The 18,898-nt window shown below is 42.6% G+C and overlaps 1 protein-coding gene across 7 annotated transcripts in view; it reads left to right on the plus strand.

Moving 5' to 3' along the window:
* The window catches only part of LIMS1 (LIM zinc finger domain containing 1), a 214,515-nt gene that overhangs the window by 185,694 nt on the left and 9,923 nt on the right, over positions 1–18,898 (plus strand). For 4 of the 7 annotated variants that reach the window (XM_029604587.1, XM_029604585.1, XM_029604583.1 and 1 more), the window contains 6 exons: positions 8,592–8,741; positions 12,396–12,546; positions 13,331–13,423; positions 13,888–13,936; positions 16,762–16,837; positions 17,060–17,252. In XM_029604587.1, coding sequence (XP_029460447.1) covers positions 8,592–8,741; positions 12,396–12,546; positions 13,331–13,423; positions 13,888–13,936; positions 16,762–16,837; positions 17,060–17,207 — 667 coding nt within the window. In that variant the 3' untranslated portion in view covers positions 17,208–17,252. The remainder of the gene's footprint in view (positions 1–8,591; positions 8,742–12,395; positions 12,547–13,330; positions 13,424–13,887; positions 13,937–16,761; positions 16,838–17,059; positions 17,253–18,898) is intronic. The other 3 variants (XM_029604584.1, XM_029604582.1, XM_029604581.1) reach the window with 2 other exon arrangements.

Consider the following 18,898-nt stretch of genomic DNA (forward strand, 5'->3'; position numbering starts at 1 on the left):
GAGTGAAGTCTGGAATATATAGGAAGGGACAGAATGTCAATATAAATCCTGCACCTCCAGTTCTGTAACTCTGTGCATCCACTGAAATTCCCCCAAACAATGGAGCTTGGATGTTTCCCTTACAGCTCATCATACTAAAAGATATTTTCAAATTCTGGTGTTACCTCACAGTAACAGCAGCACAAACCCCTTCCACTGCCAGGCACATTGTGAACTAACATAAAACCCCGCAAAAAAGACACTCAAAATCTATACTGCAATCCCATCATAACATAACAGTAATAACACCAAGGACTCAAACAACAATAACCCTACCTGTGAAAAAGCAAGGGTAAATATTACACTGGGTCCTAGAATACCAATACACCACCTACTGAGGAAACAAAACAAACCAGATTGCTAATAGATCCCTATGCTAAGCATAATCTCTCATCATGGTCACACACACAGAGCAGAGACAGACCCTCAACCAAATACAGAATACAAAATAAAGGAGCACAAATTAGACAAAACTGAAATGGGAAACCCCAAGAAGCCAGACTCTGTGTATTAACAATGGAAAAACAGAGCCACCATCCCTCATAAAACAATAAAATCAAGAAACATAAAGCATCAGTTATAATAGTAAAAACCATACTAATAAAAGAATATTTAAAACTACTGATAAATGTAAATGATTTTAATTAATAAAAATTTTTCTATTTTTTTAAAAATTTCCCAAGCACCAATTCAAAACAGACTTATATCAAATAAATTCCTAATAATTAAAAACTAATAAGGATTTTAAAAAGCCCCTGCTTGTCCATACCTGGGAATTCTTGATTTCCAGTCATCCTGAGATTGTTGAGGATTAGAGGGGTGCACAAACTTTATCCTCTCTCTCTCTCACACATACTCGCATGTCCATTCTTTCTCACACATACACTTACATGCTCTTATATACATCCACAACCTCTCTCTCTCTCTCACACACAGAGACAAACACGCTGTCAGGCTCTAAGACCCTCTCTCTCTCCCCCCCCCCCCCACCTCTGGATTCTCTCATACATACACACACATTCACTCTCACTGGCTCCCTCACAAACACACACACCCAGGCAAGCTCCCAGTCATTCTCATATACACACATGCGCAGATCCCCAGGCAGGCTCCAATTCAATCTTGTACCGCCCCCCCCCCTCCCACTTCCCCCAGGCATGCACACATTCATTCTCACACCACACAGACCCCCAGGCAGGCACCCATGCATTCACACACATACACCCCCAGGCAGACTCCCGTTCCTACACACACATACACACTGAAGGCAGCCCCCCCCCCTCTCGTTCCTCTGCTGCCACTGTCACTGCTGCCGTGTGGCTATTGGGGAGGCGCCGATTGCTGCTACTGACACTGAAGCCCGTTCTGATTCCTCCTCTGTGCAGGCCCCGTGGGCTTCCAGTTCCTCCATGCTGATCTCGTACATTGTGAGATCTGCATAGAGAAAGTGCCACTCTTGCACATTACCAAAGATTACATGTGCCAATCACTAAAAAGTAAATTTTTTTTTTTTTTACCTTTGCTGTCTGATCTTAGTTTTCTAATCGGTTGGTCACAGGCTTTTTTTTTCTCCTTCCCTTTCTTGGTCTTTTGCCAATTCCTTATACAGGGTCTTTTTTTTAAAATTTTTTCTCTATCTGACTGCTTCCCTTCTTCTCTCAAACACACACTCATGTTCTCATTCTCACATGCTTTCTCTCTCTCTCTCTCACACACACACACACACACTCTCTCTCACACACACCTACACATATAGGCACAGGCTCGCTCACTCGCATGCTGTCTCATGCACAAACAGCTCTCATTCACATACTCTCTGTCATATATACATACACACTGTCTCTCTTTCACATGCTGTCTTACTCTCACACACACACACACACACACACACAGGCTCTCACTGTCACATGCTGTCTCTCACACACACAGAGGTTCTCACATGCTGTCTCTCCAAACATTCAGGCTCTCACTCCCACTCACAGTCTGTCAACTCACTCTCACACACAGAATCTAACTCGCTCTCATACACACACACACACACACACACACACACGCACTGTACAGGGCCTCAGCCTCTCTCACCTCACATTGACCCTGGCCTGGTACCCTTAGGGTTTCCAAGCTGGTGAAGAAATCCTGTTTGACAGGGGTTGCACTTGCGGCAGCCTGGCTTCCTGTGTCTTAGTGGAGTCTTTTTTGGATTTCTTCCCTTGGGAATTCGCTCTCAGTTCAGCTGTTCCAAGCACGCAGAGGGCTCTATCTCAGTGGATAACGCTCTACTGGAATCGGCAGTGAGTTATTCGTTTGGGGCTGAGATATACAATCTAGCGGCTTGTCCTTACCCCCGCAGTCTAGCAATCTGCCTCCATGTGTTCTTCGCTCCTTCCATTTTCCAGTGGGAATATCGAGGGGAAGGAAAGAAAAGCTGGAGCATTCGTTGTATAACTTAGTGCATACCTGCAGGGACAGATACTTTGAATTTAGATACTGGGTCAAACAAGGTCCATTTCATTTGACCAGATTTATCTTCAGGCTGTTTTGTTGGTAAGCAGGTGGAGAATTGTGATCTTAGTTTATTTATTTTGTTTAATAGCTAGGTAGCACTTAATGCTGCCAAAACTGAGCTCCTCTATATATCTCACCCCAAAACATTTCCCCACCCCTTCAGGCGATCAACACACCCAACTCCAACACCTCCCCCTCCCCAACAGGTGCGCGGTCTCGGCATCATAATCGATAACCACTTCACCTTCAAAAAATTCATTAATAGAACACTCAGAGCCTGTTACCTCAAACTCCTCTCCCTTAAAAAACTAAAACCCCTACTACACCTCAGCGACTTTATCACCATTCTACAAGCCTTCATCCTATCAAAAATTGACTACTGTAATGCCTTGCTCTAAGGCTTACCCAAAAGCACATTGCAACCATTTCAATTACTCCAAAATGCTGCTGCCCGGATCCTCACTAACACCCACAACAATGACCACATCACCCCTGTACTCAAACACCTGCATTGGTTACCAGTTACTGCAAGAATCACATACAGATCTCTCACTCTCATACCCAAAGCCCTCCACAACCAAAACATGCGCTGGTTCAAAGAACATCTCACATCTCACATCTCACAACACAAACAGACCCACCAGACAGCAACGCTGCATATTCCATCACCCAAATAAATTGAGCTCGGCTCCACTAAAGCTCGGGCCTTTTCCTTAGCCGGGCTGGCCCCTGTGGAACAAGCTCCCTTCTTCCCTACGTCAAGAATCATGTCCAAGAAAATGTAAACAGAATCTGAAAACCTGCCTCTTCAAACAAGCATACACCTAACAGCACACCTTCCCCTCCACTTGCCTCTTGACCTGCCTCTCCACCCACCCCCCATCCTACCTGTCTACCCCCTAGTTTAGCCCCCTCGCCTCATTACCCCGCCCTTCTCCATCCCTTCAACCCCCCTATTCGTCCTCCAAACCTAATACCCTTCCTCCTGTTCTTACATATTATGCTACATAATCTGTCAATACTTCAGCCTTTTATATTATTTTTTATATTATTTTTTCAGCTCTTATATTACTGTTACTTAATTTATGCCTCTAGTTCTGTGTTTCACTGTAAAGCCCATTTTGCTACTTTTCGTTTATTGTGACCCGATGAGATGTTCCCAACGTTCATCAGTACATAAAAACTACTAAATAAATAAATGTGTTGCATGAGTTGTTTTTTTAAAAGTCGTAGTTATATGAGATGGAGGAGGGAAGGTCCCTTGATTCGGTTTTTAACTGTCTCGAAGAGCAATTTGGAATTTAAAAATTAGGAGGGATCAAGATGGCCGTTGCCTGAACTGCACGCTAAGGAAGCTCTCTCTTGGATCTCTTTCGAGTCTCTGTTTTCCTGAATCAAAATGCATCATACCAAAAGAAAGGCAAGGTTAAGGGAGATTTTGCGCTCTTCTCCCTTACCTGAACAACTTCAGCCCCGGATTGAGTCCTCCTGCAAGTAGTACCAGAAGGCAGAGCCGCTTAGGAGTCCAACGTTGAGTGAATGCAGGCCCAGATGACTGAAGATGGGTCACTCAGCCCCGGTGCACCAACGGTGCCTTTACCTCCATTTGCTGCATTTTCCAACATTTTTGCAGCTCGGTCAGCACTCCAAGTTACAGGACAAGGAGGCGAGGTTTGAACTGAGACCCCGAGAAGGGATACTGAGGCGGTATCGTCTTCGGAGAATCCATGTGAGAAGAATTCCATGGGCCTCCCCAATGCCTCGATAATGCTTGGAGCTGAGGAAGGCAATAATAATAATCCTGCGAGTGAAGGTGATAGAAAATCCCAGGTACGCTCAACATTTAAATCTATTCTTCAAAAAAACCCCTGTGATAACTTTAGATTCTATTTTGCAAACTTTGCTGTCTTTGGAAACTGCTATTGCTTCTTTAACTGCTGTATCCTTGGATAATAACCACCGTGTTTTGGCTACAGAGGGTTAAGTTGCTACATACGGTTTAAAGGTCTTTGGAATCACGGATCTCATCAGTGAGACAGTGCAGCATATGCTTTCAGTGTATTTATAAATGATCTGGAAAGGAATACGATGAGTGAGGTTATCAAATTTGCGGATGATACAAAATTATTCAGAGTAGTTAAATCACAAGCAGACTGTGATACATTACAAGAGGACCTTGCGAGACTGAAAAACTGGGCATCCAAATGGCAGATGAAATTTAATGTGGATAAGTGCAAGGTGTTGCATATAGGGAAAAATAACCCATGCTGAAGTTACACGATGTTAGGTTCCATATTAGGAGCTACCCAGGAGATCATTTAGATCAGAGTCCTAAGGTAAAAGTTGTACACCTACTTTTGTGCCATGTTTTGCTGTAAACCACATCATTACTCACCATATCATGGAAGGCTTAATTATATATGATTCTGTCAACCTTGTCATATGATTAGAGATGACACTGAGAGCATGGGGGGGGGGTTTATTTTCTTTTATCAAGTAAAATTTATTCTGACTTTTAATGTTTGTATATATATGACATTATCCTGTTGTTATTTGGAAGTCAATTAAAAAAAAAGATTAAAAAAAAAAAGCAAACAGAATGTTAGAAATTATTAGGAAGGGAATGGTTAATAAAACGGAAAATGTCATAATGCCTCTGTATCGCTCCATGGTGAGACCACACCTTGAATACTGTGTACAATTCTGATCACCGCATCTCAAAAAAGATATAGTTGCGATGGAGAAGGTACAGAGAAGGGCAACCAAAATGATAAAGGGGATGGAACAGCTCCCCTATGAGGAAAGGCTAAAGAGGTTAGGACTGTTCAACTTGGAGAAGAGACGGCTGAGGGGGGGATATGATAGAGGTCTTTAAGATCATGAGAGGTCTTGAACGAGTAGATGTGACTCGGTTATTTACACTTTCGGATAATAGGACTAGGGGGCACTCCATGAAGTTAGCATAGGGCACATTTAAGACTAATCAGAGAAAATTCTTTTTCACTCAACGCACAATTAAGCTCTGGAATTTGTTGCCAGAGGATGTGGTTAGTGCAGTTAGTGTAGCTGGGTTTAAAAAAGGTTTGGATAAGTTCTTGGAGGAGAAGTCCATTAACTGCTGTTAATCAAGTTTACTTAGGGAATAGTCACTGCTATTAATTGCATCAGTAGCATGGGATCTTCTTAGTTTTTGGGTACTTGCCAGGTTCTTGTAGCCTGGATTGGCCTCTGTTGGAAATAGGATGCTGGGCTTGATGGACCCTTGGTCTGACCCAGCATGGCAACTTCTTATGTTCTAATAGACTAAGCCAATGTTTATTTATGGTGATTTTAGTATTGCCACTTCATATGGAGGGTTGATCTCAGCTTTCTATGTTTTAAGTTTAAGTTCTTTTTTACAGATTAATAGACCCCCCGCCTTTGTGATATTGTCTGGGGAAGAGGAAGATATCACAATTGGGGTGATCAATTTGATTTAATAGGACGTTATTTTCTTTCAGCCATGTTTCTGTAATGCAGAGGATAGATTTTTCTTTGATAGTGACTGAATATTTAATGAGCGAGAGCGTTAGCCAGGAGGAGATTACTGGAGAATTGTTACTTATCTTGAGGTAGATCAGGTTTGCGTTCTTTCTTTGCTTTAGTTTTGAGGTTCTTTAAAAATTTTCATTTCTTCCACATCCTGTGATGATTTCGATGTGGTGGGCTGGCTGCATTATGAGATCTATTTGGTAGGGCCTTTGATTAAAGATTTCTTCAGGTTCGCACAAAGGGTCAAGCTCCTTTGTTCTGCTCCGTGCACGCATCAAGGGCACACGCCTCCAGTTGCCGCCGCTCCATCGAGGATGCCGGGCTGGTTGTGGGCAGGCCTCTTGCGGTGGGTGGGCAGGGGGAGGGCTCGATTTCCCGGTGCTGGCTTCTGTGCTCCCCCTTTGGGTCCTTCTGTGCCGACAGACATGACCTGGTTGGCTGCTCTTTCCTCATCTGGCATTGCCACCACTCCAGTGAGGATGTTGTCTTTCGTTATGGCCTTTGAAAGGGTTTCCTTGCTGAAGCGTGGATACTCTGCGGCAGTGATTTCCACCTTGCTGAGAGCTAGAAAATTCTCCACTTCATTGGCCTATTTGCGGATTTGGCAAGTGTTTGAGGCCTGGTGTGAGGATCAAGGTACTCTTCCTTGTTAGGTCAAGATCCCACCCATTTTGGAATTTCTGCAGGATGGCCCTCAACTCCTTAAGGGTACAAGTATGCTGTCGCCTGTTTCAGGGGTCGGGTGAATGATTATTCCCTGTCAGCTCATCCTGATGTGGCCCGTTTCCTGAAAGGCATGAAACATCTTCATCCTCCCTTGCAGTTTCTAGTGCCCTTATGGAGTCATAGTTTGGTGTTGGATTTCTTAGCAGGCCCTACGTTTAGTCATTTGCATAACCTGACCTTGCAGTTGCTGACCTAGAAACCTGTGTCTCCTGTGGTGATTTGTTCTGCACGTAGGGTTTCCGAGCTGCAAGCCTTGTTGTACCAGGAACCTTTCCTCTGAGTAACTCCAGGGGTGGTACAGCTGCATACTGTTCCTTCTTTTTTCTTACTGAAAGTGACACTGACTTTCACTTGAATCTACCCATCTCCCTGCCGTCTGTGGATAGAGAAAGAAGATGTAGAGGAATATCGTCTGTTGCGACCCTTGGATGTCAAGAGACATATTGTCAGGTATCTGGAGGTTACTAAGCCTTTACAGAAGTCGGATCACCTGTTTGTCCTTCACAGCCGATCTAGGTAGGGAGAGCCAGCTTCACGGGCTACAATAGCTCGCTGGATTAAGGAAGTAGTCACGGCTGCAAACGTTGATTCTGGGAAGCCATTACTTAGTCAGGTCAGGGCTCAGGCAGTGTCATGGGCGGAAGCTAGGTTGCTGTCTCCCATTGACATTTGCTGAGCAGCAATGTATTTCTCCTTATACAACTTTTCCAAGATTATCGTCTGGAGGTGCAAGCCCGGGAGGATGCGGCCTTTGCATGTGCAGATTTGACCGGACATTGGGTAGCCTCCTGCCCTATTTGGGAGTAGCTTGGGTACATCCCACTTGTTCTGTATTCATATGACTGGATGCTAAAAAGGAGAAATTATTACTTACCTGATAATTTCCCTTTCCTTAGGATAGTCAGATAAATCCAGCTTCCCTCCCTTGGCTGCCGAATGATTGCACTATAGTCATCCTGTGTGGCTAAGTGTTATAGGGATTAATGGTGTTACTCCAGTCCCAGACTAGGGTTAATACATTCTTGTCTGAGTTCAGTGTTACCTGCTAGCTGAGTATTGAAATGGTTATCTGTTTTTGATTGTTTTGTTAGTTTGTCCACACCTGGCTTTTGCAGAGAATGCTGGTGGGCTGATGTCACTGCAGGGTGTATATACTGTGATGTCAGCTTGCTCTGTCTCCATCTACTGGTAGAGGTGCATAACCACTTGTTCTGGATTCAACTGAGTATCCTAAAGAAAAGGTAAGTATTCATTTCTCATTGAAAGTCATACTTTTAGGTAAAACTACCCACTTTGCTTTGTTGATTTATATGAGAGATTGCAGATTAGCATCATTAACAGCTACCATCAGCAGCTGTCCCAAATCAACTGAGGCAAATTTAGAAATTCAGTTTAGATTGTTCTTTTAATCTTTTGTCGCTTTTTTATATCAATGCTTGACAGAATAAAAAAGACAGACAAACGTTATTGTGATGATACAAGACTGTTTAATGAACCTTTCTTGCCTGTGGCACTCTTAAGCTTTGAGTCCCATTTGGTAGGTGCAGCTGGAAACTACATTTGTTTGCTCCTGTTTTTTCAGAAAGCTTTTTCCAGCTATCATAATAGATGGAGGTAATTCATTTTCCATTATAAAGCTCCCAGACACTTAAATGTATTTTTAATTACCCCCAAAAGTCCAATATTTAGTTATGCATTCACTGCTTTTTAATCAATTTGCTGAAAATGTGTTTAGAATTGAATGTCATCAGATGTCACCAGACCAGACTGCTTTTGTTTAATATTCATAGGCACCTTTGTCGACCTTGTCATAATCGAGAGAAAGCCAGGGGTCTGGGCAAATACATTTGTCAGAAATGCCATGCTATTATTGAAGAACAGCCTCTTATATTCAAGAATGATCCGTACCATCCAGATCACTTTAACTGCGCCAACTGTGGGTAAGTCCTGTATTTTATGCATTGGCGAGGAGTTGGGAGCCTAGTGGTTAGAATATTGAGCTACAAGTCAAACAGAAATCCTGGAACGCAAATTCAAGAGTGAACTCTGTGACTTCAACACCCTGTGCCCGAGTTTTATCCAGTAATTGCAGAATAATGTTCTCTCTCCCCACGTTGGAAATATAGATTCCAGAAATATGTCACAGGATCATCTTCCCAAGTCATGGCTAGTTGCCCTGTTTCTGATAGATAGGCATCAGGATGCTGTTTGGATAAAAGACTCTGTAGAAATCCAATTTAATTATTTTATTTATTTATAGATTTTCTATACCGGCATTCGTGATTAAAAATCACATCATGCCGGTTTACATATAACAGGGGGTGTGGAAACAGAAATGGAACATGAACAAGTGCAAAGAGTTCGTAAAGTTACATTACAACAAGGTTCATATAACTGGGTAGAGAATTAGAGTAAGATAACCGAGCAGTTAGGATTAACTATTTACATTATATTGTGAAGTCTCTTATAAGATGTTGCTGTCATTCAATTGGGATCAGGGAAGGCTTGCTTAAATAGCCAAGTCTTAAGCCTTTTTCTGAAAGTAGGTAGGCATGGTTCTTGTCTCAGATCCGGGGGAATAGAATTCCATAGTGAAGGTCCGGCTGTGGAGAAGGCTCGGTCTCTGAAAGTTAAATGGTGAGTGGTTTTGGTTTGAGGAACGAGGAGTGATCCCTGTAGGCTTCTCTGATGGGTCTAGTGGATGTGTGTCGTCTAAGTGGGATTTGTCTTTCTTCTCGCCCTTTTATGTATTAAGACTCCTTGGAAAAGGCATTTAGTTTTGTTTTTTGTTTTTTTTGTGGTTCATGCTTTTGAATTACTGAGAAATGCATGCATTAAAAATCATGGATTTCCTTCTTATTTAGAGGTTTGTTTGTTTTTTTCTGTAGAGATGATTGCCAGAATGTACACTATAGTCATGTACACTATAGTCATGGTTGCCAGTTGTCAGTAAATTTACTGAAAAAAAAAAATTGAACCAAAAATATGTCCATAAAAATTTTCATTCATAAAAACATTGGGGTCGATTTTCAAAAACGCTCCTGGCCGCAGTGCCGGTGTGTGCCCGTTATAAAATCTGATGTATGGGCGCATTTATGCGCTGGATTTTAACATCCGCGCGTGCATGTGTGGGCGAACTGCGACTCGCCCATTTAAGGGGGGGGGGGATTTTTAAATTACGCGCGGCGATGCGATCGGCCTTTCCCCTGCCTAACCTTCCCTCCCCTTCCACTCTCCATCCCGACCCCTAACCTCTAACCAAAATGTTTTTATTTTACTACTTCCTGCTCCTCCGCAGCAGAATTATTTTCCACGCGCTTCCCCGGTACAGCAGCTAATGGCTGCTATCCCGCCCGGCCTCCGTCCTGCCCAGACCTCACACCCCCCTCCCCAGCCCACCCCTTTTTCAAGGCCCAGCACTTCTGTGAGTAATGGGGGTTAAAAAATGGTGTGGGCCGTCCATTGCTCCTACCATGTGACAGAGGCCGGCCAATGGCACCGATAGCCCCTGTCACATGTAAGGGCAAACTGCCATCGGCGCCATTTTGATTAGTGGCAGCCGACAGCCCGAGAGGGGGAGATCACTCCCGGACCCTGCTGGACCAGGGACTTTTGGTAACTCTTGGGGGGGGGGCCAGGCAAGTCTTGGGGGGGTGGGGAGGGTGGGGGGTTGTAATTAATTACATTTGAAGGGTTGGGTTGGGTTTGGGAGATTTTTTTGGTTTTTTGTTTTTTTTTAATGTGCCCTTTCTCTCCTCCCCAAAAACGATAAGAAAACCACACAAATTTTCGTGGGTTTTCTTATCATTTCATCGCCCCCCCCCCCCACGAAATGCGACGAAATAAGAAATATCGTCTCTATTCGCTATTTTGTCACAAACGAATGCACATCCCTAATAAACATAGTCCTAATGTTAAGCTCATGTGTAAGTTTACCTGTACCGAGTGGAGGAGTTTTTGGGAGGGGTTTGAACTTAGGTGCGTACTTTTGGGGGGGGGGGGTTATATTTAAACTTGTTTATTAAACAATCTAGCACAAACAACACAAGGCAACAATGTATTTGGTTTCTGAAATGCACTTTCCATACTGAACAAGATAATGCGGATACGTTTTTTTTTCCTATTTTTTATCCCCCGTCTCTCCAGAAACCAAGTCTAACTCACAACATTCAGCAAAGAAATCCCCCCCATCTTTCTGCCCCTCTTTTTTTTAGCCTAGTTCCAGATTTATCTCAGTAGGAATTACAAATCTCCGAGTGCTGTAGATTTAACATTATTACAACCATGTCTAAACTAAAATCTGTAAGGACTGTGCTCTGTGTGGGAGCCTTTGTGTGTATAAATCCCAGGTCCTTTCACTTAAAGGACTGTCCAGTTCCCATACTTTACGTGTGTGTGCGTAAATTTTCACGGAAATTTGTTTGGATGCTTTAATGGGTAATAACTTGTACAGGTAGATATGGCGGGATAATTTTCAAAGCAGGCTGACCTGCAAGTCCGTTTTGAAAATTGATATAACTTGCTTGCATTTTTGATCACGTTCTTATGAGGGCTGTTTAAAAATTATCCTGTACAGAGAAATTCTGCCATTTTTGTTCCTTGAGTATGTCTAAAAATTACCCCCAAAATATCAGTGTGTGAAATGTGTGTATCTAAAAAAAAAAAAAGTTGTCAGTAAAAATCTAACAGACTGCCAGGGAAAAAAAGAAAAATTTTCATAAATGAGCTATAGTCATAAATTGACTATAGCTCAGCATTACTTGACACTGTTTGTTTTCTAGATTTACAGTTATTGAAAGATTTTCAAAGCTTGATTAAGTTTAAGACAACTGGAAAAAGCAGCTTTCTTTTCATCCAGTTGGACCAGTCCAGATGAATGGGTTATGCCCACTGATCAGCAGGTGGAGACAGAGAGCACTGACAGGCTGATGTCAACACAGACGCCTATAAAGGGTGACGTCAGTGAGCCTTTTGGTCTCTGTCTGCTGGTCGATGGTTTGACTGGGCTAAAGAAAAGGAAATTGTTAGGTAAGAACTAATTTCATCTTGCAGTGTTCCAGGTGTCCTCCGGGTTTTCAGGATATCTACAATGAATGTGCAAGAGCTAGATTTGTATACAGTGGATTTTCATGCACTTCCTCCATTGTCTACAAATCTATCTCATGCACATTCATTGTGGATATCCTGAAAACCAGACCTATTTTTGTGGCTCCTGAGGACCAGAACTGGCCATCCCTGTTGCTGTGGATAAGAGAGATAATATTGTCTTTCTTTTCCATAACAAACCTCATTCTTTTAGTTTTAGCTCTTATATTCTTCATTAATTTCTTTTGTGTTAATGTTTAAAACAAATTATATATTAGAAACAGAGCAAATTAGATCTCCTAAGTGAATCTGTTGTAATAGTATAGTTTCCTTTGAAACGTCATTAAAGGTATGCGCAGGTCCTTTGGCACTATGCACGCTTAATGCAAATTTCTGCTTTAATATTTAATTTTAAACACAATTTGCTAAAATTGCAATTGCTTTCATGTTTTGGTTCATTGCAAACTTTTTTTTTTTTTTTTTAAATTCTATCATTTTCCTTTGGACAGCAAAGAACTTACAGCCGACGCCCGTGAATTGAAAGGGGAATTATATTGCTTGCCTTGCCATGACAAAATGGGTGTTCCCATATGTGGAGCGTGTAGAAGACCAATAGAAGGGCGCGTGGTCAATGCCATGGGAAAACAGTGGCACGTTGAGGTAAACGTCAGTCAATCTGTTTGTTTATAAATAGTCTTGCTTATTTTATCCCCTTATCAAGATAACCAGAGTTCTGCAGCACTCAGCGTCAATGTCTATGACAAGAGTTGACATGCAAGGTACGATGTATCAAATTGTCTTCTTAACTACAGCATGGAAACATAAGAGGTATCCGCATAAAAGGACCAGTCCAACAGTCTGAGCATTTTTTGCCCACTGCGCTGCCTCAGGTCTTACTCGATCTGTAGTCTTCTCCTTCCTTCTGCTAACTGAGATCCCTGTGGGTCCCGTACATGCTTGAATTCTACCACAGGTTTTGGCTCCTGTCACCTCTGCTGGAAGTTTGTTCCAGGTGTCCACCGTCCTCTGAAAAAATAACAAAACCTTTTCCCAGTTCCCTTTGAGCTTCCCTGAAACTTTTGATAAATCCGGCCCTAGCTCACCGCCCTTGGGCCAGCTGATAGGGGGGGGGTCACTGTAGGGAAAGTTGGAACTTCCTCCTGCAAAGTGCAAATACGGGTCCTTGCAATGCTTCCTGCCCTGCCAGTCTGGCAGTGGGAACTTGGGTCGGTTTTTTGCCACCTTGCCCCCTGACAATTTGGGATCAGACCTTCAGCATCACTTGCAATCATCTAAGCAATAACAGCAGATGTCATGGGATTTTAGCTCTCGTTCATCAGACTTTTCCACCTCAGCTAAACTCCATAGTATCCTAGGGGAAGGGGCTGCTAATGAAATGCTTCTGGCTCACGTAATCTAAATCTAACCTGCATTATTTTTGCAGCATTTTGTGTGTGCAAAGTGTGAAAAGCCGTTTCTTGGCCACCGTCACTATGAGAGGAAAGGGCTGGCTTATTGTGAAACGCACTATAATCAGGTAAGTTAACCTTGCACCAGGCTTCACACTAGTGAAGTGTATGTTACTATGTAAGCAGGGCGAATTTTGAGAATTAGGCAACGTTTTCTGTTTGGAAGAAGGGCAGTTCTATTTGATAAGAATGAAATCTATTTTCTCAGACAGCAAATGAAATGTTAGAGTGAGTTAACTGATAGAAATGACTTTTCATTGTTTCCTTAAGATTTTCTTCTTTATTGCAGTCTTATCATGGGATGGCCGACATAATATCCAGTCCACTATCATCCGCAATACACATGTTCCCCTATATTTTGGGGAGGGGGGAGATGGATTGAGAAAAACTGTAGTATTTGGAGTCACATGACTTCAAGTCTGTGAACGTCTTTCAGAGCAAAACGTTTTGAAGGAGCCAGCTTCCTTTAAGGTTAATGTAAAGAATCTAGAGTCAAGCTAAAGTTGTTTTTTTTTTTAATTTTCCTCTCCAGCTGTTTGGTGATGTTTGTTTCCACTGCAACCACGTCATTGAAGGTGATGGTAAGCGTTTCCGTATTTCTTAAGTCTTTGTTTCCGTTCGAAGTACCAAGCAGGACCAGGAAATGGAACTCACGTTAGTTAAACCTCTTGGAAGTTCTGTGAAATTAGCCACAGATCTTTCAAAACGACAGCCCCCAAAACAACCCCTTTAATTCTCTGTTGACAGGCAGGGCCATGTGGGTGACATCATCTCACAGCACCAAATGGGACCCTTCTTCTCTACCTCTGTAAAAGATTTACTGGGCACGCACGGAGGTTCCTGCACCCTCCAGCCCCCTCAGTTTACCGCACGGACACATTACGCTCTCGTTTTTGATATTTTGTACTCATTTTGACTCTGCCGCCATGCAGTTCTTTGGTTTTTTTCTTACCATTATCTTGGCAGCCACTCCAACAGCACTTTCAGTGCTACTTAAAAAAAATAATAAATAAATCCTTTCACTACTTAGTCAAGTCCGGGGGATCCTAGAAGCAGATAACAGCTTTAAAGACTGCATGAAATGCCTGGGCCCAAACCAAGGTATGACCAACTGCCACAACTGTGGTCTTATGTCTCTCAGATCTCAACAAAACCAGGCCTAGAAGATAGGAAGATTGGTTCTTACCTGCTGATTTCCGTTCCTGTAGTACCACAGATCAGTCCAAACTCCTGGGTTTTGCCTCCCCTCCAGCAGATGGAGACAGAGAACGTTTTACTGACACTGACACTTAAGACGAGGTTGCCTCCTGCAGTCCCTCGGTATTAATCTGTACCCAAGCCAGAAATATAAAGAATAATCAAGTAACTGTGCCTACTCCCCTAAATGAGCAGGGGGAAGAGGATAACCATAAAACAGGCAACAGCAAAACGCCCTCACACCAAACACCTGTGTAGGATCAACAAACCCTGTGCTTCTTCACAGACCATACAGCAAAACAGACAGATCGAGCGGACTCTCCCAATACCCTTTGCTAATCAAGGGCGGGACTCTGGACTGATCTGTGGTACTATAGGAACGAAAATTAGCAGGTAAGAACCAATTTTCCTTTCCCTGTTCGTACCCAGATCAGCCCAGACTCCTGGGATGTACCAGAGCTTCCCTAAGTAGGGTGGGACTGGGAGAGTCCCGCTCGCAGCACATTCATGCCAAAATTTCCAGCCCCCAGGGACTGGACATCTAAGTGATAATGTCTGGCAAAGGTGTGCAATGACTTCCACATAGCCGCCCTACAGATCTACTGAGGAGAGACTAATGGACGCTGCCTGAAAGCGAGTAGAATGCGCCTGGAGACCTTCCAGAATTGAGCGACTTTGACAAATATATGCGGAATTAATAGTCTCTTTCAACCACCTTGCAATAGTTGCTTTGGACGCCTTATGCCCTTTCTTGGGACCACTCCACAACACAAAAAGGTGATCTGACATGCAGTAATTATTTGTGACCTCCAAGTATCTCAGCAAGGCTCGTTTGAAGTCCATGCGTCACAAATCTCTAGTGTGCGCTGCTGCCGGATCTAAGTTTGAGAAGGACAGGAGGCTCCACCAACTGATTAACATGAAAGGAGGACACCACCTTGGGTAAGAAAGAAGGCACAGACATCAAGGAAATCCCCTCATCCGAGATTCTCAAAAAGGGCTCCCTGCAGGAAAGAGCTTGAAGTTCATAAATTCTGCATCCCGAACAGATAGCCCCAAAAAAGACCACTTTCAAAGTGAGATCCTTTATAGTCGCCCGCTGCAGAAGCTCGAAGGGGGGCGCACAGAGGCTCCGCAACACCACATTAAGGTTCCAAGACGGGCCTGGCTGTTGAAAGGGAGGGCTCAGGTGTTTCACACTTCGAAGAAAACAGACAACATCCGGATGTGCCGAAAGGGATGCGCTATGAACCTTACCTCAGAAGCAACCTAGCGCTGCCACCTGAACCTTAAGCAAATTAAAGCACAGACCTTTTGCCAAACCATCTTGAAGGAAGGCCAAAATATGGCGCATAGATGCTCTTCTGGGGTCCGCCAGCCGGAACACCAGGAATCAAAACACTCCACACCCTTGTGTAGGATAGAGAGGGGGAAGACTTTCTAGATTGCAAGAGCATAGCAATGACCGCATCTGAAGAACCTTTTTCCTTCAGATGCCACCTCTCAAAAGCCAAGCAGCTAGACAGAATTGATTTTTTTAAACTACATGCATTGTTTTAGTCGGAAGATGTAGCCACAGGTCTCTGCGGATACTTGTCTCCAAGTGAAAGTACATGTTGGTTGTGGTGGTATCTGAAAGTGGTGGAGAAGGGAGAAAGGTACTCAAATCATGGTGTGGCATTATTTTATAAGCACTTGTCTTAGCACATGAATAAGACCCAACGTAAAACAATTAGAAAATATTTTTATTTGCCAATAAGTCTCACAGAACTCAGACTCATTCATCATCAAGTTATATGTGTAAACTTACCCGGGATTATTAAAAACAGGGCCTCATGGTTTCCCTGAAGATTGTAGCTGTCTCATGAAGAGAGAAGAGACTGAACCTGGGGGTCAGATGTATTAAAAAGTGCCGCAATGTTACGTGTTCTCCAGATAGGTCAATGAAAATCTCAGTATTTTCCGTGGGGTAAAAATGCTAGCATAAAAACTAGTTTTTGCACTGCAAGAAAAGTCTAGCAATTGTTTTTGATAAATCTGCCCCTTAGTGTGTGAAGCGAGGTGAATTAGAAGGACGCTGCAGAACTTGCCATTTTTCATCACCCTCCCCACCCCAGAATGCATCTTAAAAGGATCCTTTTTATATACTGAACAGACATGAAAAAAAATGAGAAAAATGATCATCAAATGGTTATTGTTTCTTCAACAGTTGTTTCTGCTCTGAACAAGGCCTGGTGTGTGAACTGTTTTGCATGTTCCACTTGCAACACTAAACTAACACTCAAGTAAGTTTTTCAAGAATAAAATGATTCTGCATGCTTACAAATCTCTGGAGGAAAAGGTGAATCTGAATGCACAATACGAAGGGGGAAGTTAAATAGCTACCATATTTTCCTGTTCGTTTCCCAGCAGTTAAATGACAATGTTTTCTCTCTTTTAGCGTAAGATGTTGTTCTTAACTCTTATCCTCTTCTTTCCTGCCATTTCTTTGCTGCCACACTCAAAAGGGACAAATTTGTTGAAATTGATCTAAAACCTGTCTGTAAGCACTGTTATGAGAACATGCCTGAAGAATTTAAGCGTCGACTTGCCAAGCGAGAGAGAGAAGCAAAGGACAAAGATAAGCAGAAAAAGAAAAAGCCAATCTGTTTGTAAACTTTCCTTTCCTTTCTATCATCGCTTCTGCTACCACTTGTTTTGGTTAGTCCATAAGAAACGCACTGTTTATTTTGCACGCGTCTAATCAGGGGTTGAAAACCAGTCCATATTGACGATCTAAAATGTAAAATATGCTTGGGAGTTGCAGGAAAAGTAAAAACATTATCCTAAATTAGGCAAAAATTTTGTTTCTTCGATAATTGTGAAGCAAGTGTATCAAGGACGTTATTTAGCTCAACTTTTATTTTCTTTTATGTTTTACGGATGTTGATTCTGGGCTCCTGATCGGATTGCCAACATCCACAACACCTAAACCAGGGATGGCAAACCCCAGTCCTCGATGGCCGCAGACGGGCCAGGTTTCCAGGATATATCCACAACGAATATGGATGAGATAGATTTGCATACAGTGGAGGCAGTGCATGCAAATCTTTCTCATGCATATTCATTGTAGATAACCTGAAAACCTGGCCTGTTTGTGGCACTCGAGGACTGGAGTTTGCCCATCCCTGACCTAAACGGAACCTTTCTATAGAAGGTTCTCTGAGGGCGTTTGCAGTATTGGGCCATTTTCTGCTGTGCTAGGGTGGGTATAACCTACTGAAAAAAGGTGGTGATAACATCTGTAAAAATCACTGGTAAGACCAATTCTGCCACATTTCCAGTGTGATATAAAGGTTATAGACATGTTAGGAAATCCAAAATGATGCAGAATTTGCATTGGATAATGAAGTAACTGGAGCGTTAAAAAACCCGGGGTCACTGTGCCAACTTGTATTGTCCTATCTCTCCTAAAATAAACTGCAGGTGTGATAACCCACAAACCCATGGACAACTGGCTATATCCCCTGCCCGTAGCTTCAAGCCAGCTAAGCAATGTTAGGGACAAAGGTTTCAATTCTGCCTGTAGCCCAAAAGACCAGTTATTGGAAACTATACCTCTTCCTGAAAGTCTGAAGTAATGGGTTTGAGTAATACGACACACATGAATGGTCTCTCCCTGCTTGTAAAAAGTATAATTCCAACTCTCAGCATTTTTATTTTAACAGTTTATTTGTATTTAAACAGTTTCCATTACAAAAATAATGAGAGAGAAAAAAAAAGAACCCACCCCCCCACCCTCAAATAACAACGAAAAACTCCCCCCGCCCCCCGAAAGGTAATAAAATCTGGCTATCAGACAACACTAATTGTGTTAGCAACAATGCAAGTTGTCTATAATCAACATTAGCACACCCTCAAATCATATCCATTGTACTGAAGTTATACAGAATGGCTACTCCAGTACTCCCAGTAGGAGGACCATAGTTTATCAGATAGCAAATTAGTTCTTTTGAGCATATTTATTTATTTATTTATTTCGGGTTTTTATATACCGGCATTCGAGAATGCAGTCCCATCATGCTGGTTCACATAAAAAACAAGGGTGCATCGTAAACAAAACTAAAACAATGGTGCGGAAAAAGGCAGTTACATATAACAGGGAGAATAGAACTTGGCAGAGAGAGAAGAGAAAGGACAGGTTATTAATTCAAACATGTAAACAATAGTGTAGAATAATATACAAATTCAAACATGATAGTTAGTCATGGTGTATGTGAAGATAAGGATTGGCGTGGAAGAGATGGATCAGTTTGAGTCCGGGAATGCTTGTGTGAATATCCATGTCTTTAGTCTTTTTTTGAAGG

Source organism: Rhinatrema bivittatum, chromosome 5, assembly GCF_901001135.1.
Source record: "Rhinatrema bivittatum chromosome 5, aRhiBiv1.1, whole genome shotgun sequence".
Taxonomy (NCBI): domain Eukaryota; kingdom Metazoa; phylum Chordata; class Amphibia; order Gymnophiona; family Rhinatrematidae; genus Rhinatrema; species Rhinatrema bivittatum.